General features: G+C 42.2%; 1 protein-coding gene across 8 annotated transcripts in view; it reads left to right on the top strand.

The window, feature by feature from the left end:
* The window catches only part of SREK1 (splicing regulatory glutamic acid and lysine rich protein 1), a 530578-nt gene that overhangs the window by 14844 nt on the left and 491481 nt on the right, over nt 1-24253 (top strand). For 5 of the 8 annotated variants that reach the window (XM_085631944.1, XM_085631886.1, XM_085631876.1 and 2 more), the window contains exons 2-3: nt 14765-14898; nt 20387-20571. Coding sequence is in view for 4 of the 8 variants with exons in the window: in XM_085631886.1 (XP_085488012.1) it covers nt 14765-14898; nt 20387-20571 (319 nt within the window). In the remaining 4 variants the exon portion in view is untranslated. Of the gene's footprint in view, nt 1-14764; nt 14899-19997; nt 20122-20386; nt 20572-24253 lie in introns of all 8 variants that reach the window. The other 3 variants (XM_085631935.1, XM_085631913.1, XM_085631924.1) reach the window with 1 other exon arrangement.

Raw genomic sequence — 24253 nt, forward strand, 5'->3', positions numbered from 1 at the left:
AAACAGAAATGACGTTTCGCCAGCACCAACTAATAGGGAGCCAGGATATAGGAGTGAACCTATGCCGATCAGCAGGCAGGATTACACTTCGTATTGTCTTTACTTCAGGTGTTACAGACATCGCAGGCGCTGCCTAGACTCGAACTAAAAAGTAGCTTGCCTTCAAGGTTGAGAGCTACCAGCTAAGAGTGACCAAAACCTTTTCTTTGACTCCCGAGCTTTACGTTTAGTCCTCAACACCTAGTGGTCTTTAAAATCAGTTCAGGGGTCTAATATTCTCACGGAGACGTGTCCAGGATGAATTTAATGTTGTCCGTCCCAGTGCTACTGGAATTGTTTCTGTGCCTCTATTAAGGCAGAAGCCCATATGCAAGCTGTGTAATAATTTGCGGTCTACTAGAAGTTCCGAGAGTTGTTTGGCATCTAGATTTTCTAGTATTTCCCAAGTGCTGGTGGCATGATATTAGCCAATAGTTTTTCATGTGTGCAGCATCCAGGTTGGCTTTCTTCTTTATTTATTTAAAGAAAAAGTTATCACTATGTAAGAGACTATGCCCGTTTTATAGTTTTCCTTGCATAGTAATGAATTTACCTCTCTACAGAAAAGTCTTTAAAGATCTAACCAATTTACTTTTGTTTATGCAAAAAGTATTTCCTTCATATTCATATTTCACATGAACAAAAATTCTGTCTGAATATGCCTAAAAGTGATTTCATACTATTTGCTCCTATGTCCTCAGACTCTGCCAAAAGTAACCAGTGTCAACAGGCCATTGCATCGATTAGTGGTGGATTGAAAAACATGACGTTTGCATATTCGACACGTGCACATTTTAGAGGATAAGCATTGACAAAATCATAGCGTCTTTTTTTTTTTTCTTTTTCTTCAAGGAATTGCTTCCCCTAAAACAAGCCTTTCTAAACCCTCACTCTGACTCCTCCCCCTCCCTTTTCTCATCTCCCTCTGCCTCCCTTGTACCCGTCCATGCCTCGTCCTGCTATGAGTGCCAAAACAAAATCTAAATCCTTTCCTTCTATCCCGCCACTTTCCTTTTTCAATCCAAATAACAGACTAACATGTCCACCACTCATATTAATCTCATATTACACTATACTAATTCACCACTAATCCTTTATGGGTTCCCGAGTAGCATGCTACTTGCCAAAAAAGCACTTCAACACACTTATCTAGGGTCACAAGCGCTATATAAATGCAAACCTTTGTACCTCTTCCACCCCTTCACCTATCCATCTCAAACGAAATAGCTGATTAACATATCCACCACTCAAATTACTTTCATTTTTCACTATACTAATTCACCGCTTACACTGTGGGGGTTCCAGAGTAGCGTGCTCCTCGACGAAAAAACACTTCAATCCCTCATCAAGGGTAGCAAGCACTATATAAATGCAAACCTTTTTTACATTCTCTGTCCCTCCGCTATCCTTCTCAATCCAAATAACTAACATATCCACCACTCAAATTACTTTCATATTTTCACTATACTAATTCACCACTAATTCTTTATGGGATCCTGAGTAGCGTGCTACTCGCCGAAAAAGCACTTCAACGCCTCGTCAGGGGTAGTAAGCGCTATATAAATGCAATTACAATAAAATACATAGATTCCCCCTTCTATTGTGACCAATTCCTTCCAGGTGAAAAAACACCCCAAAAGTACATAATAATGTGAATACAAGCGTGTAACTGAATTGAATGAGAACGAAGATGGAAACGTTTGCTCTCTTTCTCATCAAAGTGTTAAAATAAAAAAATATCCTTCACATGATAGATTTGTATATCAACATGACCAATAGTTTTAAATAACAGTAATCATAATCATTTCTTCTTGCCTGCAATAACATTTTGGCAGCAGAGGGATCTGGTGTGGCCCGCTCTTTCTGGTTCAGTGGGGGAATGAACTTTGAGTGATACATATGCTGCAACAGTAAAAATAAATGCGGACTAATTGCGTGTTTTTTAGGGCAGCTATACTAATTTCAGAAACATTTATTAATACAATGCAAAGGTCAAATTCCTGTTAATTATTACAGTGGAGCAGGATTGGCATGGGAACCCACTCTTTACTGTTTTTCAGATTTCATATTAGCTACGTGACACACACAAGCAGCTTTCCTGATAATTGCAGGGTCTTTTAAGCATGCTTGTAACTTAAGGCACAAATGTAACCCGTGCATCCTGGTTTTGGTTAAGACATTCAAAAAGTAGCTTGCATATAAATACACATTGTCCTTGTCAATGAAAGGCATTTTTCGGTTTGAAGGCAGACTCAAACATCATTGTTACTACACAGAAAATGGACTTATGTGTAGACGTAAGATTTAGTATGCGTTTTTTTGCCAGATGTTTCTTTCAAGAATAGTCAACTTGTTTAAAATGTATATGTTACAAATGTTCTACAGTTTAGAATGGAAATAAATCTATTTTTGTATAGCGTGGCTCATCACCCCGGGGGGTAGGCAGGGTAGGCAGGTGCTGAGAAATGGGGAGCATTACTCAATGAACTGGGTCTTGAGTCTCTTCCTGAAGTTGGCGAGTGAGGATGAGGTTCGGAGGGGAAGCGGGAGGTCGTTCCAGGACTAAGCGGCGAAGTAGGAGAACGAACAATATTCGCTGCGGCTTCACCGAAGACTGGTGTTGTGTGCGAGGGAGGAGGATCGAAGTTGTCTGTTCAGCTAGTGGAAAGTCAGGTGGTGGTTGATGTAGGAGGGTCTGGCGTTGTCGAGGGCCTTGTAGACGTGGGTCAACAGCATGAACTGGCATATCTTTTGGACGGGGAGCCAGTGTAGGTTTCTGAGGTGGGGGGTGGTGCTGCTTTGTTTGGGGAGGTTGACTGAGGCGTTGTGCATAATCTGTAGTCGTTTTAGGAGATGGGAGGTTGTTCCAGCGTAGAGGGTGTTTCCATAGTCCAGTCTGCTTCCAATAAGGGCTTGAGTCACTGTTTGCCTGTTGTTGATGGGTATCCATCAGAAATTCTTACGAAGCATGTGGAGGGTGTGGAAGTATAAGGAAGCTACTGCGCTGACCTGGAGCTTCATGGAGAGATCGCTGTCCAGGATTATGCAGAGGTTGCAGGTGTGGCTGGTGGGGGTTGTAGAGGGTCCAAGTGTGGGTTGTAGAGGGTCCAAGTACCGTGGACCATCTTGTGTCATCCCAAGGGGAGGTGTTCTTCCCAAAGGTAAGCACTTCCTTTTTGTCCTTGTTCAGCTTCAGGCAGTTGGATCTCATCCAGTTGGTGACGTTGGTCATGGCGTTCTGGAAGTTGACTCTGGTGTTGGCGGTGTCTTCCATGAGTGAGAGGATGAGTTGGGTGTTGTCGACGTATAAGATGTTGAGTCAGTGGGCTCGAGCAGTGTTGGCCAGAGGAGGCATGTAGGGCGTTAAAGAGGCTGGGGCTGAGAGAGGATCCTTTTGGGACTATGCAGCTGATGCTTTTGCGTTCGGAGGTAAAAGGTGGTAGGTGGATTTTCTGTGTGTCGTGTGAGGAGGGTCACTTGAAGGCGTTCCCTCTGATGCTGCTGTGGGCGCTGTCTGGTGATGAGGGTGTGGTGGGATACTGTGTCAAAAGCTGCTGAGAGTTCGAGGAGGATCAGGCCTTCAGTCTTGCCACGGTCAAGGAAGGATCTGATGTCGCCTGCTTATTACACAAAACCGGATCAAAATCACTTATCAAGTCAGTACAGGGTTTCATTGGAATATATTCACCTTGACTACACACAAACCTAACTTCAGTAGCCTTGATAATTTACACCTCAATGTTGCAAAACCACAGGGTATAGATACGTCCATCTTAGCTCCTCTTGGGGCGATGATTCTTAAGTTCGCTAGGTTCGGCTGAGGGTTTCTTCAGGAGGGGTTTCACCTCTGCGTGTTTCCAGGCATCAAGGAAGGTGGCTGTGGTGATGGATGAGTTGATGATGTTGGTGAGGGCATTGCTGATTTCCTTATGTCCCAAGTTGAAGACTTGATGGGGGCAGGGGTCTGTTGGTGCTCTGGAGTGAATGGAGATCATGATTACTGCCGTGATTGGCGTGGTGAGCAAAGCCCATTCGGCAAGTTGGCTGTGGGAGTAGTCCGTGTGTGTGAGGAGGTGGTGATTGGTGGTTGGCTGCGTGTCGAAGTTGCTGTAGATGTCTGCTATCGTAGGGAAATACTCTGCCAGGGAGTCACAGAGGAATTTGGAAGGGCGAATCGTGGTCTCAGTGGCTCACGGGCAGGAGAATTCTCTAACAATGCTGAAAAGTTCTTTTGTGTGATTGGTGCTGATTTCAATGCAGGTGGTTAGGGCATCCTTTTTGGCTTCCTTGAGGCGGTGGTGATATGTGCTGAGGGTGAATTTGAAGGTAGGGAAGTCTGCGGGGTTTATGCTGGAGCGCCACTGTCTCCCTAGTCGCTTACAATTACAAAGGCGCAGAGTTCAGGGGTGAACCAGCTGGCTTGTTTGGAGGGGTTTCTGGTGCTGGTCGATTTCACGGGTGCAATGGTTTCGGCGAGCTTGGAGATCCAGTTTGAGAAGTTGTTGCCTGCTGGCTCTAGGTTGCTGGTGGTGTGAGGTCTGGTGATGGTGGAAATCCATTGGGTCTCAGTGATATTGCTCCCTTTACGGTGGGCATGTGTGGAGGTGTGTCATGGTGAGCCTGCGATGGAGAAATGGATGATGCTGTGGTCTGTCTTGGTGAGTTCGGTAGTGTGGCTGAATAAGTTTCTATTGCTGGCCGTGAAGATTGGGTCCAAGTTGTGCTGGGCTGATGACCAGTTGCGCCAGTCCAATGTTGCTCATGCTTTTTAAGAGTCTGGCAGAGTTGGTGTCATTGGGGTCCTTGAGGTGGATGCTGAGGTCGCCGAGGAAGATTCAGTGCTTGGAGTCGATGTCCAGGGGACTGATTAGTTTGGAGATGGCATTGCAGAAACCGGTACAGGGGCCTTTAGATGAGGGTTCCCCGGATGATAGTGTTTGCGTTGCTTTGGAAGTTGAGGTGTTCCATGATTGATGAGATGTCGTCCTTGGTGGTGGTGCATTGGAGGGTCTGCTTGTGGATGATGGCGATGCCTCCTCAGTGTTTGTTGGCCCGGTGTCTGTATCATCTTGTAGCTGTGGGTGGTTGAGGTCGCGATGTCTTGGATACAGAGGATGGTGTGGACAAGGTCTCATTGGTGAACATTGCATCAGGCTGGAGGTGGTGATGGTGTCCCTAGTTTTTGGTGGTGTGCTTGCAAAGGGATCGGGCATTGCGAAGCATGTACCGGAGCTGTTTAGGCGGGTTAGAAGTCTGTTGTATATGCGCATCAAGAGTTTTGGTGTTGGAAGTGAACCGCCAGCGGTGGCAGGCGAGGGGTTCTTTCTTTGCCTCTCGGGGAATGCCATTTTGTAGCTTATCATTTTAGAGAACGCTGCTCTATTTAAACACCTATTTACGTGTAAAACTACCCATTGCATCTTATGCTTTTAAAGGTTTTGTTATTCCTTTCTGAAAACATTCAGTGTTTAGGTTAGGAAAATAAATTTGTGTATTTAAGTTAGAAGAAAATGCATCCTCAGTGGCACTAAATGATCAATTATGATCATTGTAATCACTCTAAATACCTGTAATTTCTGATTTTCATAAGGCAATATCCAATAACGTACACTTTGTGGTACATATGATCTGGTTATAGGATATCCAAGGCTAATTCCTTGAGTTTTTACCTGCCTAAAAATAGCTGAAATAGTGATCTTTATCGCCAGCTAAGAAACTTTTGGAAAGTAGATGCAAAATGCATTTTTGATATATTTGAGACAGGAAATTAACATACCTATTTACAGAACAATGTCCATGAAAAGCGGAAGGCAAGGTGAAATACAATATACCCCCTAGTCTTGGGCCACTAGTGCATTATTTTTTATGGTTCATATTGGTAAACTTTGCAGTGGTCTGGATCTCTTAGACAAGATGACTATACACAGGTGTTACAGCCCACATTGAAAGTGTCACTGCGTGAGTTGGTGTGGGGACATTTTTCTTGACAGTTGGCTCTTCCCCATTGATGTCTGTCTGACATTGCTCGGATGTTTTAGTTGAAAACGGCAATGTGTGAGGGCAACACGTCTGCCAAAGTCTACCAGCAAATGTTAAATGTCGTGCGATTATTTTGGTACATGTCCCAATATCCTTTAACCTTCATAGTAACCTGAGCTCTGAAGAAAATTCATTAACACAAAGAACTATCATTTGCCATATTTAAACGTCATATGAAGAAATCTGTGTGGAAATCTCCAGTAATTTCATTCCATCAGTCATCACAAACGTAGTTCCACTGAAAAATACGAGCAACAGAAGATTGTATATGCTCAAAATCTTATGAGAGAGTAGCATTTATTAATGACTCTAATCCTTAAAAAAGGCAGGCTGCTGTGAAAAAATGCCTTGGATATACAGTGCATGTATGATGTAAAGAATTGAATCCCCTAGGAGGCAGAGTGAGCCAATGGCATGAGGTGACAAAGTAATATTCCCCTTGGATAAAGAATTGGTCACAATAGTTTTTGCTGACCGCACTGCTGTCAGGTCAGACAAATATAGCACCGTCTGCTGCCATTTGCAGCAGTGACAAACCATTAACCAGCTGCAAGTGGCGGCTGGTTAATTGTTGCGGTCAGAGCCATTACATCCCCTGGCACGGTGCTCTCCCTCCGCCAAATGTCCGGGGGGGGGGGGGGGCAATATTTCTCCACTCGCCCTTTCCAGGCACAGCCTCAGAACTCTAGAATTCCCCACTTTATCATCCCTGCCATATCGTCAGTTTCACTTCTACTATCCAATTGTACGGTGTCCAGAGATCCAGGTGGGACATCAGCAATTGGAAAGTAGTATAGGTATCTGGGTGTGGATAGTTCCTATCAGTGAAATCAGAAAATCTTTGCCTGCTTCACTAATGCTAAGTTTCCAAATTAACTTGTCCAGTGAAAAGTTGTGACTTTCATCCATGACTGCTTTTAATGCACGTTTTAACTGAGAGTTGGCTATTTCACAGAGAACATTTGCCTTGTGGATATTAGTGGTGTTTGACTTAATCATTGAAGGCGTTTGAGTTTGATGAATATTCGGGCATCACTTTATCTCCCTGGATCTTTAATTCTGTAGTGCTATCATTCTGTATAGAAGAGAAAGGGATATTGAACCCTAGGTACCGGCACAATATCACGGTTTATTCTCTTTATATTGCCCTTTATGTGATGGCATAGTCCTGTGGTTCATTCACATACAAAGACCTGCACATCACTGTATATTAGTTAAATGCAGTTGCTGAACAATATTTATTTGTGCATTGTATTAGTTCTTTTTCTGCATGCATAATTGGCCGAAAAAATCACTGGTCATCAGAAGTATTTAAAAACGAAGTGTCCGATTACCATTTACTGACTATTCATTTTGTGAGGTCTTGACTACTTTTTCCTTTTTCTCCTTTGTTTTACTGCAGTTCTGCAAGAAACGTAAATTAAGCCAAAGAAGAATTTTTCCACCCACTGAACTTGTACTGTCATCTTTTCATGTAACAGACCTGAAAGCAGTTTTCCCCCTTTACTTACTGTTCCCACATTGCAAAGTGCCAGTCCAACAGGATCTGTACTTCTGCATAGTGACTCTAGTATAGTAGCATAGAATATAGTTCAAAACAGTAATTTGTACTTTTCTTTCGGAACAAGTTAGAGTGCACAGGTGGTATTCTGCTTATTTTTAGTTTTTTAGTTGACAGTAACCCTCAATTGGTAATGTCATTGTTACTGCTCCCGGCACCTATTAGTCAGGTATGGCCTCATGAATATCTGTATGTGTTAAATTTCATTTGGTCGAGCATTTCATTAAATTGGTAATATTCCTGTTTCTTAATTTGATAGTGCTTCGCATCTACATTTATTTAACTAGGATGTTCCCTAAATGTGTGTCTGTGTGTATATATATATATATATATCTCCAATGTAAACATTTTCTTGCAGAGAAACTGATCACTACAGGTTGTACTTATTTAAAATAGACCGTACAATTACATTAATTAGTCCGATCTTGACCCTGCTCCCAAACATTCTATCGACTTATGGTTCATTCTTCCTTTGCCAGCAATTTTTTTTAATTCAAGTGGTTTGTTGAGTTGTAGCTCTGCGAAAACAGTCTTGTTGATGCTGTGATGGAAAGTAAAATCTACCTGATGCTGCTATCATGGAGGTTAGATACTTAATATTTTCCTGAATATTTTATTATTTATGTTTCCTGAGATATTCCCTCAACAGAAAGCTTGTATTCCTTCTGTATGTTGTTTGCAGAGTAGTCTAACACAAGATAATAAACCAGTTGATGCAGCTTTTTATTTATACTTATATTTGACCCACCTAGGAAAACCTGGCAGCACTTTATAGTGGGACCTTACTCAAATTAATTTTAAGACCACTCAGATTGTCATCCTCTGCACAATTTGTAGAGCACATGCTTCTGTATTTGACCAGCCATTTCACAACCTACATTCTTGGCTAGCATCTTGTTTTCAGTCATTTCCACCAGATAATGTAGGTTGGTATGGTTCCCTCTTCACATTAGCAGTAACTGACCCAGTAGTTCATGATATCTAGGTGAGTCCTATTTACACACAAAACCACAAGGTTACCTGTGATGGTGCTTCTAGCAGAATGTGACAATGACACAACGTTCCACCTTTTTGTTTGAGAGCATTCCTAAATGTTCTAGAGTTGATGTCGTTTGGAGGCATGCTTTACTGAAAGGCTGCAGAGGCCTTTCTAGCCAGATAATGATTTGAGCATATTCTATGCCCTGTTACTCGGAGGGGAGAAAATCAACACCTAGACCTTTGAATCACTCCACCTACACTAGTTGTGTTTTCAGAAGACGCACAAGGTAAATTTATTGCCTCCTTTCTAGTTATTTGTCTATAAGCAGTCCACTTTTTCCCCCCAAACATATTTAGCTGTTGCATAAGCATAGCACCTCGGTGTCACAGAAAATAAAAATAGTGCATTCCAGTACAACCGTCCATCAAAAGGAAAGAAATGAACAATGATCCACCAATTTGGGGCTGAGGACCTGCTACAGCAGTCACTTTTGGTTATACGCATACCTACATAAATATCTGATGTATAATCTGCATCTCAGCCTCTGCACTGTGTTTTAAGGCTGTTTCCTAAGCAGCTAAAAACAGCGAAGGTGCAAACGTGTGAAACACAAAGTTAAGACAATCAACAGCAGCAGATACCCATTGTGTGCTCTCCCTCCCCTGGACCCACGTCTGTGTGAAGCAAGTGGCGTCAGAGAACCATGGAGAAAGCGTGGGGGGGACACAGAGCCTTTGAAGGTACCATGGAGATACAAGCCCCCAGCCATGCAGCATCCCCCATCGTACCACTGCGTTAGATCCTTTATGGATTGTATTTGCCCTAAACAGCGTAACCATTGAAGGGGAACTAAGAAGCACCAGCGTAACCACTTGTTCCCAAACCTCTGCGACCTGGCAGACCATTAACGGGCAATTAACCAGTATCCTTGAACACCCTCATCAGACAGCCAGGAAGGTCTGCCCCCCCTCACCCCACTCAGCGAGCAGCGCCGTCTCTCCATTTGGGCCATTGGCACACCACGGCGCAGCGTACCGTAGCAATCCAGCAATATAGCCGCTGGTCCAGGAGACCCACTGGCGAGGTCCACGTCCAGTTTTGGCACTTCCAACTTCATCCTACTCCAATTACCAGCCCACACCAGGGATACCAAAAGGCTGATCAGTCTGGTAAAGGTACGACGCAGCATATGGCAGAGGGGATTTTGCAGGACATAGAGGCAGCGTGGGAGCAAAACCATCCTGCCTAAAGCCACTGTACCCATCATGGAAAGGGGCATGCAATTCCAGAAACAGATCAAGCCTTCAGACGGTCGAGAACCCCACCCTTATTCAGACTGTAATTTGCTTCGATAGAGTGGACCACCTGAATGCCCAGGCAGCAGAAGTGATTGCTCTCCCTAAAGATCCCTGTTGCAGGGAGAGCAGCATTGTCCACTCCAACCAAGCCAGCCAGAGAGAAAAGCACAGACATCTGCCAGTTGACACGCAATCCAGAGACCTCTCCAAACACCGTCATTATCTCCAATAATGCAGCCACCGATCGCTCTGGGTGCCTGCCGTATATTAATACCTCATCTTCGTATAGGGAGACGATATAGGTGCGACCCTCCACCACAACACACCATAGAGCCATGTCGCGGCGTAGCCTAATTGCCAGAGTCTCCATTTCCAAGGCAAAAAGGAGTGGTGGCAGCGGACATCCCTGCTTGTACCTCCCTCAATAGTTAAACAGTCGGAGACCATGTTTCCATTTCGGGCCCACAGGTTGGGTATATAACAGCTGAATCTACAAAAGGAACACCGGACACAGGCCCATCCTCCATAGCACTTCGCAGAGATAATCCCATCTGAGAGTATCAAAGGCGTTTTCAATATCTAGCGCCACCACCTCGGCCCTCAGGTTTGTGCCAGCCACTGAGTGAAGTACATAGGACAGCCTCCGCAGGTTCATGTTTGTTCCCCTACAAGGTATAAAACCACATTAGTCGTCATGGACCAGATGGGTTACCCCGCCCCCCCACACCTCCCAATGCATCGCCAAGGCCTTTGCCAGGGCCTTAGTGTGAACCCCCCGAATGGATGGGATTGTAGGAGCTGAAGTCCATTAAATCTTTGCCAGGCTTCGGGAGGGTGCCAATCTGGGCCTCCCTCATAGAGTGCGGCAGCGAACCATTATGTCTGGATTCACAGAGTCTCCAGCAGGCGCAGGAGCCCAGCAAATGTCTGATAATTACCGGAATCCCCCCCGAAGCCTTACAGTGCCGTGCGCCATTGCACTGATTGTCTCCTGCAATTCCTCCACCCGAAGGTCCTCTCCAAACACTGTATCTGTGCTTCTGTGAGGTGTGGGGGGACTAAATCATCCAGCAATCTCCCTGTTTCAACTGGGGGATTCGAGGACACCCACTGTAAATAGTTGCCAGGTGCTTCTATAAAAATGCATTAATGCTGCCCTGTGTACTCACCAGGTGTCTCAGTGAGAGTATGAGCGGGGGCGGGCTTTCTCTCTTCAGCAGCCACACCAGCAATCTCCCCGACTTATAACCTTACTGGTGCAACAGCTGTCAGTACTCGCACCTGGTCAGACAGTCCCACCTTTCCCAGATATCTCCAATCGCTGCCGCGCTGCCAACAAGGACTCCCAACGCTCATTTTCCACTGGCACAGTGCGCAGATGATCAGTCAGGACACCCTCAGCCAGCTCAAGGTGCCATCTTGCATCACCTACTCTGAACAAGCATTCCTCACGTGTCACCAGCTTCAGGGTGTCACAATCCAGCCCTCTTCAAGAGGTGGACAGAGAATTGGTATCAAAGTACCAGCTAGTCACTGCATAGCGTTTCTCTCAGAACAGTGTGTGACCCAGCGTCTCTGGGTGGAGCTGCCAAAGGAGAAGCCGTGGCCTGTCGCTGCCCACACCTCAATCCAGCAACAATTGCACATGGTAAGAAAGGAATCAACCTAGGATTTGGATCTGCAATATGGCAGCCGCCATATTGGCAGACACCAAAAACCTGTTGAGCTGATTAGAAGTCACATGCTAAGGGACATAGCATGTGAATTCCCGCGCCTCAGGATGTTTTGCACGGCAAGTATAAACCTCAAATAAATGATAAATAAGTATCCATGCAGTGTGAGTGCCTACCACCACACGTAGGGCATCCATCATGTGCAGCTTAGTACGCAGATGTCTGTCTAATTGCACATCAAGCACACAGTTGAAGTCTCCCGCCCACATCCGAGGAGCACCAACAAATGGAATCAAATCCTTTTCCAGTCCAAGGTAAAAAGTAACCATCATCTACATTTGGGGCATAGACCTTCAACCAGCATACTTCATACTTCCACTTCGAGTAAGCCATGCACAAGAAGGTATCTCCCCTTGATGTCTGCCTTAAAGCCTCAAACCTGGTAAGCAACCTGCGGGGCCACCCAGGTCACCAATCTGAAGGCACAGTTGGAATAAGTGGCGGACTGCAGTTGTCCTCTCCATTTCTTGTGTACCTTGTGCAACTTCACGCTCCATTAAATACATCTCATGCAACGAATAGGAGTTGAGCCCACAAACATTCCATGATGCATATTTAAAGTGCAGCTGTCATGCTGCCTCACCTCCCCATCCAGTTCCCCCTGACCTCCCCACATCCCTGCAATCACACTGTCGCCTTTGCCAAACCTCGTTGGCCAAACCTCAAGCGAACAAAGAATAAAACCTCCCACCCACTGAGTAAACAAAGAAAAACAACGTGTGCCTCCCCAATCGTTGCACTCTCCAATCGTTGAAATCCCCCCCCCCCCCCCACAACCCAAGGAAAACTACAGTCACAAAAGGAGAAAATAAAGTAAAAACAACAATGGAGAAGAACAGAAAAAAGTGAGTTCAGTCAATCAAATAAACCACCAATCACTGAATTAACACTCTCCACTCCTCACAAAACCTGCCAAATTATAAGAAATGAAGGGGGTGTTCACCCAGCGCCAGCCACAGCGGCTCCCAAAAGACACACCTCCACGTCTGGTTGCTAAACACACTCGCCCAATACCCACCCTCTGATAGAGGCAAAAACCACCTCTGCACAGCTCTAAGCTCAGCGTCCGTTACCTAACACTCGTAAAATACACTCTCCCAACTTCAGCTATCAAGACCACAGTAAAGGGGTGGCTGTGCTCGAGTGTCTCACGCCCATCTCTCGCACACAACCGACAACATTACTTTTACAATGAAAAAGTCCTAAGCGTAGGCTGCGTGCCCTGGGCCATATTTCCTGACCCGCAGAACCAGGGCTGGAGCAACGGGGCCATCACAGCATTCATCTCCAAAGTGTCCCCATACGGCTGGGATGCATCAGGACGTACTTGTTGCCGGAGTCTCCTCTCCTATATCGGGTCCACTATCCTCTGAGTTGGAGGCAGTTACCACCTCCACACGCACCCTTTCCTCCTCGCATTCCAATTTTTGACATTCGAAGTCCAGAGTACCATCACAACTGACCACCAAATGCTGGGACGACCGGGAGGCCAGCCCATCCAGTCGTCTGCGTTTCTTCTCTGGTTGTGTATTGTAGGTAACCGAAGCCCATTCTCCTGTGTGCAAGAGGCCGGGACATGGTCCGACCCTCTCCACACACCTCCAGCTAGTCCGAGGCAGTCTCCAAAGTGGTGAAGACCTGTTTTGATCATTGTGGTACACCTTCAACTTGGCTGGGTCGGAAAGCATGTAACAGAGACCCATTGCCTTCAGTTTTTATTTCACCCCTCTGAAGGACATTGGTATCTGTTGTACCAGCTGTGTATAGTTTGGAAAAATATGGATCACTTGCTTCTCGAATGTAGGAGCCCCTGCCTGCTGGACAGCCCAGGGACTTGAGTCCCTGTCCTTGTAGTTCAGGATTTTCGCAACGATGGCTCGTGGCGGGGCCCCCACTGGTGGTGTCTGGGCAAGGGCACAGTGCGTTCTTTCAATTGCAAACGGAAGACGAGGCAGCAGTCGGAAAAGTGGCTTTAATCCAGCGTTCAAGGAAGAGTCCAGGCCCTCGGCCTTCTGCCCCTCCGGAAATCCAACAAAGCGAAGATTGCAGGGCCTGGAGCGACCTTCTGCATCCTCAGCTCTGTGATCCAGGGCCACTGTTTTGGCTGAAAGATAAGTCAGAACTGTCTTCAAGGCGGAAACCTCTCCCTGCAGTTTGGACAAATATTGCTCTGTGGCTAGAGGCTGCTTTGCCACTATGCGCAGGTCTACTCTCAGGAGTCCAACTTCCAGTGGGACGGCGTCTATCTTGGCCTGTACAGTTGTGCTGGAAGCCTCTATAGCAACCAGTATTTGTTACAGAACACAAAAGCATTTCTGTGTATGATGTACATTAAATTGAATGAGCTACATTCTTGCCACGTTCATGTGTATTAAATCAGCGCAATTCTTGAAGAGCTGCTCCATTTACAAGGATAGTCTTAATGACAAGTGCAGGTCCCTCATTAGTGCTGACTGATGTTTTTGTTAGCCAGGCAGAATTAAAGGTCACAGGAAAACCTGGTACAATGAGTGAGTTCACCAATATTTGTGCATATAAAGTGGAAGGAAACCTTGTAATCTTCACTCGAGGAAGGCTTTTCATGCAGGTTCAAGATGATAATCCAAATTGCCAGTGATTAGGTTTTGTTCCCAAGTAAGCAAGATCTTTTAAGAACTTGCCTCATTTTGTTCATCCGGTACAGAGTATGTATAATATCAAAACATTGAACTGAGGAAAAAAGAAATCTATGTTGAAAGATTGGCAAATATTGCGTTTTCCCTACATGTTTTTTTAACTAATTACAGCAGATTGCTTTGTTGGAGTTATATTTATGTTATGGTTTAATTTCTGAAAGCGATAAAACTGCTAAACAAGATATGCTTTGCCACTGCTTGCCAGTTTCAACAAACATGGATGTTAATGGCGCTTTGGGGAGACGAACATTCGAGAGGCCTAGAAATTACCACAATGTTTGACATTTCGTATCTTAAATATGTTATGATTGCTCTTTCTAGAGCTTGCAGTTAACAGATGACTTATCTAAACTGTAATCTATATGGTTAAATGTTTTATAGGGACAAATAAGTCAAACTGTGCTGAAATACTGATGGGTTTTCTTTTTATCTTGCAGCAACACCCCTCTTGCTTTTTCCTCCAAAGTATGTTATATAAGGTATCGTGAGCCGTCAAGTGTTGGTGTGGCCCAGCATCTAACTAACACGGTTTTTATTGACAGAGCTCTGATAGTTGTGCCATGTATAGAAGGTTGGTATTCCACATACTTTTGTTAACTGTTAGTCTCTGTCCTGTATGTAATTGACTTTTTCAGTTCTGTTGACTTAAATAAATAGTTCATAATTTGTTTTACATACTGCCAAAAATTAAGTGAAAGCTACCTCAGCAAATTTAAGCAAAGTAGAATTATTGCTCATAGTACATTCTTAAAACCTTGATCGTTTTGAGCTTAAATGGGTATTGCTTTTTCTTCATAGCAACATTACGTTGAGTAATATTCACACGCTGTTCATAAATGGGCCTAGCTAGCATTGACTTCTTTTCAAAAAAATGTTCTTTTCATTTTTTCTTTGTGTTTTGTGGCACAAAACGTAATTAAATACCGGTAGTGTGTGTGAAAAATGCAGGCTAAAGAGTAGTTGAGTTTATAACCTCTAGTAACTTAAAGCAGTCACGTTCAGGTTTTTAAATTTAAACCCTAGCCAGCTCTGGTTGCCAGAATTGGCATATATTTTATTAACATAATTGCGAATTTGGCAGTCAAAAAATGCCGAGATTTTAAAGCTTCTATATTGTCGATGCTAATATAATACGTTGCTGCTTGCACAACTTGTTTCACAGGGAAAAGAGCATAAAAACGCCCCTGCTTGCAGGACAGTATTTCGAGTTCTGTGTGTGTTCCCATTCTGTATCAAAGTGCTGAGATAACCTCTGATTCTAAAGTTTCTTGCTCGCAGTGTGACTCTAGCAGGCGCTAGATCACCTTTACACTGGACTCATTGGCATCTGTATGTTCACAAGCATATGCTAAGATTGAGTCATTCTGATATTGTAGTCCGTTGAAACTGTTACCATAATATTACTCGCAATGCTTTTTTAATTCTTGAAGGGCTATACACTGCAAATTTATTTCGCTTCCCTCCTGTTTGTTACACCTGTATGTGCTCCGATTACAGGAGCTCTAGAAGCATAGTTGTTGAGCCCCAAATGCATCCACCATAAAACCTGTGTTCCAACAAAAATAACAGCAATAGATTTTGTCCTAAAACCACTGGTGTTTTTTTTAATGACGTGTTTGATCCATTTCCTGATTCTAATAGCAGTGCTGCCATCAGTCATCCAGTTCTGATTTTAGAAGAAGTCTAGCATTCCTTTTGTGCATCCACATATGATGTGCTAGCTTTAGTCAGTTTCATGTTTCCCTTATTGAAGGGTGGGTGCAGTGCGTTTTTTTCAGAAGTCTCTAATAAGGCCCTCTTATAACTTCATTTTAATCAATTTACGCATCTTTGTTTCAAAAAGTTGATAAATCAACCTTGAAGTTAAGCATGCTAACATATCTTCTGATATATAGAACAGTAAAATAATGTATTTATCTTACCCATTTCCATTTGAGTTGTAGTTGCCATCCCAGTCTCACACGGTTGTCCAGGTGATGATACCAAAGGCAGTGCAGCCATGCTACATTTTTCCACTTCCCTTAGTTGCTTTCTGTAGTGTCATCAAGCATTTCACTTGACTACTTTTCATCTCCCTCGAATTTTTTTTTAGATCAAAAACAGTAGTAGTACTCATTGCCTTTAGGATATTCTACAAAAAACAAACGCGTATTTTCCCCCAAGACAACTCTCTTCCTATCGTCCTCCAATCCCTCCCCTCATTCACACACTTGTATAACTTTCTATTGTTCTGATTAATGTTCTTCATATCACAGAATGTGACTGCAGGATCTACTGTCCCCTAAATGTAAATGCTTGTTGACAGATATTTTGCAACACCTGTGCTATATATGTAGAGATACTTATCAAGAAACATATTGTGCGCTGAAACAAAGCTGCTGTTTACTAATGGCAGTGACAACTACTATAGAAAACGAATCTGCTTTAACAGATAAGAGGTTTTACTTTTTGCTCCGTAACCTCTAGTTTCTTCTGGGCAAGTGGCTCCTGCAGGGCTTGTCTGGGGTCGACCGTTAACACTAATATGGGTCTGCTTTCTGCAAGTATTATTATAAACACACTTCGATAGGATACTTGCATCTCCCAAGGATTCCCCTTGACGGAATTGTTGGGAAGGGGCTGTTTTGGGTTTGAACAATGGCAAAAGTAGATGGTACATCAGGCGTTCATGCTGATATTGAGTTAATGCTAATCTCATCATCTTTAAATAGGTCACCAGTCCTTCTGTTGCATCATACAGTCAAGTGGCACGCAAAAGTATAAATCTGAAATTGCTACAAAACTTGTCTTGAAACTTAAACATGCTTTCGAAGCACTGATTGCTCCTCGAAAAAGTTATGATCGTGCCCATCATTTGTAAGAGTATTGGAATAGAGCGTGACCCAATGTCCGCACATAATGTAACATCAAATTAAACATTGTTGTTATAACAAAAGCTTGCTGCATTGACTATTCCTCTTCCTTTTCACGCCTTTATTGCCAGCCCAGGTGCTGCTGATGTGACTAGTTTGGTAGTCGATTCAAAAACTCAGCTGGTTGGTTGGAGGTGGATGCTTGATGAGGGCGCAAAAGCCATGGATCCTGAAAAGTGCTGCATTCCTCCCCTGTGCTTGATTGAGACCCAATAACATTTGAAAAAGAACAAGCCACAGTGGTTTGACATCTAAATTGCAGTTGGGTGATGGTGCCCATCATTAATTGGAAAAGTCCAATATTAGCTTTACAAGTTCGTCTGCTGAAAACTAAACTTTTAACTCTGTCCAAGTACCCTAGGGCTCACTAACTTAGTTTTTCAGTACAAATGGTTTGAAAGGGCCTGTTAGTCTTCTTGAAATGCTGAGTTTGAGGCTAATTTTTCAACATGTTACACAGTTACGAAATGGTATGAACTCTTTTCCAAATGTGCAAAGTTTAGTATTGTGCTTAGGATATACTATTATTTGATGTATAATATTTGGCAGTTGAATGACACCTAGGGCATCTAAAGAATCCCCTGTGCTAAAGTTTAGGCTTTTCTTCTAAAACAAGTACTTGATTGTGTACATTGAAGAAACCCCTAAACCCAACTAACGTGGATTCTAAACCTTAGTTTCTAACTTTATTTTAATGTCCACAAATACTGGTAGATGGATTTTAACTATTAATTTGGTTTTGTATGTTTTTTCTGTGATATGTGTGCATTATTAGATGACTAGACTGGCCAAGGCAGACCTGTTTGACTTGCCTGTGTAAGGCATTGTTTGCCAAGCCACTAAACCAGACGTCAAGGGAATCCTTCATGGGGAAATGAGGTCGGAGTCTGGCTGCTGAAGATGGACGCCCTCTCTCTGTTTTTTATTCTTCCTTTCCTTTTATTTTTCTTTTGTCCCGTTTATTTTTTTGCTCTTTCACTTTATTTTGAACTGCATTCTCAGTTCTGTAAAACAGTATTGTCTACATTGTAAGATCGTCTTTTTCTGTGGAAGGTGGTGGATTTTGTCTGATTTTACTATTTAAACGCTTGTCAATTACATGTTAGCTTGGGGTGTAGTTAGTATTGAAATAATCCCCTAGCCAGCTGTGGAAGGGATAGGTATTTCCTCTCTCCCACTCCTGATTTCATGTGGTCCTGCTTGCATGTTTTGAATTCTGCCTCAAATTGCTCTTCAATGTTTTTTCCTGAGGGTTTCCAGATAATTGAAATATGTTTTCTCAAGCCATTTTGCTTACTGTCGATCTCAATGCATGCTGTTAAACAGACCAAGAATGTGATTAAGGAACTTCGGGATTAAAATACTAAGCGTGTGGTTAAATTAGTCTATTCTAAGCATTGGTTTGAGGCTCCTTTCTTTTGTGCTTTTAAAAAGCACATCGAAGAGATTCCGAAACGGAATGTCTTTTCATTTTCGTCTTTTTTTCTTTTTTTTTTTTACTAAACCCTTTCTGTTAAGACATGTATGCACCAAGCCCCATTCACTTACTCTTCCTACATCTACTGTAGAAAGTAACCATGGAGTATCTGAGTGCTTAATTAGTCGAACATGATGTACAATGAATGCTAACAGATGTCTTCTATTTATTCATATTATTAGTTTGTAAGGGCGCGGTTATTGACAGCTATTAAAGTACATTCTTGTGCTTTAACATTTTGACTGCAAATTAGGCGTATCAATGTAAAATTGCAAGTTGCCTACTGGGTATTTAATATGATGAAGAATTTTCGACAGTCTTGTACTGTTTATAAGATTCTGTAGCAACCGCATCACCCTTGCGATAGCATTAAGACCAAAATTGAAGATACTCTCTGAGAAAGATTTATATAATTCTGAAGGAGGCAGGCTATGAGATGTAATGTCTCAGTTTTTAAGACTTCAGTTTCAGTCGGTTTGGGGTAATAATCCTCCCCTCCTGTCACCCCCTCCCTCCCCAAAATACCCTTCCCCTGTTTTCCATCCTCATTGGAAGTTATCTTGAGAGCTGGAACATTCTGATTCTGCTTATTTAACAGTCCTCTCTCTAAATATCTGTACATGGTTTAAAATGTGCATACAGTGTCAAACATCGTGAGCGTTCCTGATATTTGTAGTAAGGCAATTTGGCGCCTATTCCATATTGCATATTGTTTGTGGCACATATAATGGTGACTCACCAATTACATCTTATCTCACAGGTCATGATAATCGATATGTTAGACCTCTTAGTTTACTCATGGAACCATTACCCAAATCAACTGATCTTTAATTAGTGGGTCTTGGAATTCTAGGGCTAGAACAGATTACACTTAGAAGCACAGCTAGCTCAGTTCAAGGATATGTTGCAGTGGGAAATCTCTGGCGTTGCTTCCATTGATCCTGCGTGTCATGTCAAGTTATAACAAGTGCTTCCAAAATTACTGACACCAGCGGTTTTTTAAAACCAGAGAGAATTTGGTTTGCAACTTGCACTATAAAAATCAGATTTGCATTAAAATTGTTGGCATGAAAGGGTCAATCGTTTCTTGCATGCCGTGTAGATGAGCTAACTACCAGAAATGAGCTATGACCAAAAACCTTGCTGTTGGATAGATCCCTTTTGAGTAGATCATTTGTTTTTTTTGTTTATTTTTTTATCTAATTGGTTATTTGACATTTCTGGGGATTAAACTTTAAAAAATTTCTTCTTTTCTGTATCTGATGTTCTGTGTGCTATTAGTGATGCAGCCAACACGAACGGTTGTCATGTGTAAAACAACTTTCGATCACCGCGAAAACACCGCCCTGGGAAAGCGTCCATGCTTGATATCGTTTGGTTCATGAACATTAAGTTTCCAGTACAGGTGACCCATAGCTCAAAGTGTTAAATACTTGTCTACATTATTCAGATTAAAAATAGAATGATTCATTTAAAGAGATTGCTAGTCTTTGACATTTTCTCACTTTTGTTTTCTCCTCGTAGAGCAGGGTAAACTCAAGATTTAAACCCTAATTGTTTGTTTTTTTAAGGATCTGGTAGTGATTTTTGTTTTATTTGTTTTGTATAGGGTAATTGTAATGCTTGAATAAATCATTGTGGTTTTTGACACTTGCAACTTGCCTCTGCAGGTAAAATTCCAGAGGAATCAAAAGCGCTTTCCTTATTGGCACCAACCCCTACTTTGGCGAGTCTAATTCCAGCTGCAGGTTTGCTTCCAATACCAACCACTGCTCCAACGCCAGTTTTAAATCCAGTGCTAACGGTTACACCTGTGCCTGCTCCTCTTCCTCTTCCTCTTCCTCTTCCTCCAGTGGTGAGTATGGATTATTGCTTCTAGCTTTGCAGTTAATCTGGTTTTCTCTTTCTTAGGATGCACTTATGTATAGGTGCTTGAAAATATTAGGAAGCAAGCATTTGCAATGCAACAGGTCTCGCAATTTTGAGAGTTTAAGCTATTGGGATTGCAAATGACAATGCCTTTTATGTAACTGTTTTGATAATTAACAAATAAAAGGCAGGCTCATTTACAATTCCAATAGCTCAACCTCTTGTAAATGGGAGACCGATTTCATTTTAAAGCAGCCGTCACCATTGTGCCGGACTGCTTGGAAAGTCAAAGAGCACATGGCGCGCTGAATGTTGCAGGAAAAAGTCAAATAACAATAGGAACCTTGAGGATTTATTCAGTTTAGATTAATTAATTAAACAGTCACAATAGTGATCTTGATTTCCAGGAACTCAAAAAGAAACTCCGAAAGAAAACTTCAAAAATGACCCAAGTTCATCTTTTGTACTTTTTTTATATTTTCGATATTTTCATTCAATAAAGTAGTGAAACCATCCACTTAACACTTCATGAAAGGCAACATAAAACTACTGTCTCATTTAGAACCACATCAGCAGTAGTCAATGACACTTTTTACAAACAAATACAAGCCATCAACATTTTGGCCATGTGTTAAAATCAATCAATACAAACAGATGGATTTTGTAACAGCATCAAATGCCTATTAGTTATGTAAAAGAAGTGTTGTGGCGTCGACGTTTCGGTCTCACTATTGAAGATCAATCACAGAGACCATCCTCAGGACAAAAGTTGCACCATGAATCTATAAAAAAGTGTACATATATTTATAAATTATAATGCAATTAATCAATTGAGTTCACACATTTTATATTGACTATACACAAAAGGAGAACAGGTGTAATCTATTTAAACCACCCGATATCAAGTGACAGTCCAAAGACCCCCAAAAGACATATGAATAGCAGACTTCACATCCAACAAACATGTGGTAAAGAGGGACTCACTTCATTATGAAGTTGAAGATTTCAGCCTGTAATATGATTCAACAGCGTTCTTCAATAAGGGAAGCACTAGATTCGAAATCCAATTAAGACCACAATTAATAATCAATAATCCAAAGACTCTATGGAATCCTACTTCATCTAAGTGTTTGACAATCACTTAAACTAAACATACACTGAACATACCAGCTGCTACTTACAGAAAAAACGGCAACACTCGTCTCTCCCTCTGTTATCTGTGAAAAAATCCAAATATAAGTCCTTAAGCCTCAAGTTCTACTTCAACCGCACAGTTTTGAAAGAAGAAAGACACCGTTTCGCCAATAACTCACTTCTTTTAATGTTACTCTGGCAGCTCCACTTTCCCGTGTCTCACTCGCCAAATCGATCAAGTAAGAAACGCGCGCTGTCTCCAAGGTTATAAACACAGCGCCATGTCAGTCTCCCAATGGGAAACGTGTCGGCCATCTTAAAGCTATATCAACTGCATCGCCTTGTTCGTAGTTCATAAGTGAACAAGGAATAAAGCAGCCTGTGCAGTCTCTACTGAGTTCAAATGTTAAGTTGTATAGTACATACTGGCATCTAAGCCCTGAATAAGATGAAGAAAAACAAACACAAACAAATTGCGGGAATGAACAATGTGTCGGCCATCTTAAGACTGTATCGACATATATCACAGTTCACTAATAGGGGAGAATACCACCTCTGCAGACTCTGTTAAGCATATAAACTGAAGATTAAAGTCTCCATCATTTTCAAAACCATATATAACAAGGAAATGACGGAAGAAGAATGTTTTTTAGATTGGATAAACACCACCAAAATATGTCAGATCTATCCTGTGCAAGACCTCCGTGGCAGTCGAATTACACTGTCAAAACTTTGTCAATAAAATCTTTTTCTTCATTAAATCTGTCACCATTACAAGCACACTATAAATCGTGACTTAAGTATGATCAAATGTGTCAATAGGCTATACTTATTATCTCATGTTCAATATCTCACTAATTGGTTTAACATAGTGTTCACTGTAGTCCAAGATTCCTTAATGGGTCCCTCAAGAGAACCCTAAATGTACTGAGTAGCTCAATTTGAAATAACCTTCACCCTCAATATGATTAATCAAGCAGTTCTACGATTGCACCAGGAACAGTCAGACAGATGCGAAATTTCTAAACAGGTGCCAGACTTATAAAGTTGCCAAGGTTTGCCATTCCACAAAGGAATTTAATCCCTTCTCTACTGTTTTAGCTGACCAGATCCACCTGTTTTCCTTTAGTGCAAGCAAACGATCTATATTCTGCCTACGTTTATTCATTTTCACAGTCTCCAGCACAAACCATTTCATGTCAGAAGGCATATGTTCTTTTGCTGGGTAATGTTCAACCATTGGTGCAGTTACTATCTTGCAATCCACACGGACATTCTATACAATAGATGACATTTCTGGTGAGACAGTTTGAATGTTGTCGCAATGTCCACTCTTTCCCATTAAGTACACATGATTTTACTACTAATGTGGTCGGCTAGGCAATACAATGTCCACAGGGATAATAGCCGATTATCGGTGGCAACCCCCATAAGTTTGTTAATGTGCTCGGGGTTGGTTCTTTGTATGCCTTCACAAGGTAATCCCTTAGATTTCTTGCCCTCTTGAATGCAAAACGGGGTAGTGTCATCTGTGGTTCAGCCTTCTTAATCAAATGCCAATTTTCAGTCACTATCTTTTTGATAGAATTGGACTCAGTTCCAAATGTCGTTACACAAGTAATTACCTCTTGTTTAGGTGCTGGGTCATCCTTGTTCTGTAACAGTGCCTCACGGTCATAATACCAAGCTCTTAAGAGAGCGTTTGACCAGCCTGTATGGATAGCCTCTCATAACCAATTTTGTCTGTAAGGTTTTTGCCTCTTTGAAATAATCTTCCCGTCTGGTACAGTTTCGTTTGATACGTAAAAACTGACCAAACGGGAGATTATCACGTAAATTACGTGGATGATGGCTTGTATATTTAAGTAGTGTGTTCCTTGCAGTAGATTTTGTAAAGAGACTTATTGATAGTCTGCCACCATCATTCCAGATCTGTAGGTCTAGAAAATTAATTGATTGTTCATCATACTCCATAGTAAATTGTAAATGGCTATTCTGTTGATTTAACCAAAGATGAAATTCTCGTAATCTTGAGATTGATCCCTCCCAGATAAGGAATACATCGTCTATGTATCTAAGGTACTTTTTTATCTGGTCTTGATGGGGATTGTTGTTATAAATCACCTCTTCCTCAAATGCTGCCACGTAAAGGTTCGCTATATCTGGGGCAAAAATTGCTCCCATTGCGACTCCCTTTATTTGGCCATAGAAGTCCCCATTAAAAGGAAGTAGTTCTGTTCCAGTGCAATTCTTGCGCACTTTGTTACGAAATCAGATGGTACCTGGGGTATGCTTGTATACAAGCTTTCTATATCCATTGTAACAAGGATATTCTGTTCTTTATTGAATAGTCGTCCCTCCAGTCCCACAATCACATGTGTACTATCTCTAGTATAGGATTTTGTTAACTGCACAAAAGGTTTTATGAAAAAATCAACATATTCTGCCAATGGTTGTAAAATGATTGACAACCTGCCACAATCGGTCTACCTGGGTTTTTTTTGTCATCTTTATGGATTTTCGGTAGCGTATAA

The sequence above is a fragment of the Triturus cristatus genome, chromosome 2_1 (genome assembly GCF_964204655.1).
Source record: "Triturus cristatus chromosome 2_1, aTriCri1.1, whole genome shotgun sequence".
NCBI lineage: Eukaryota > Metazoa > Chordata > Amphibia > Caudata > Salamandridae > Triturus > Triturus cristatus.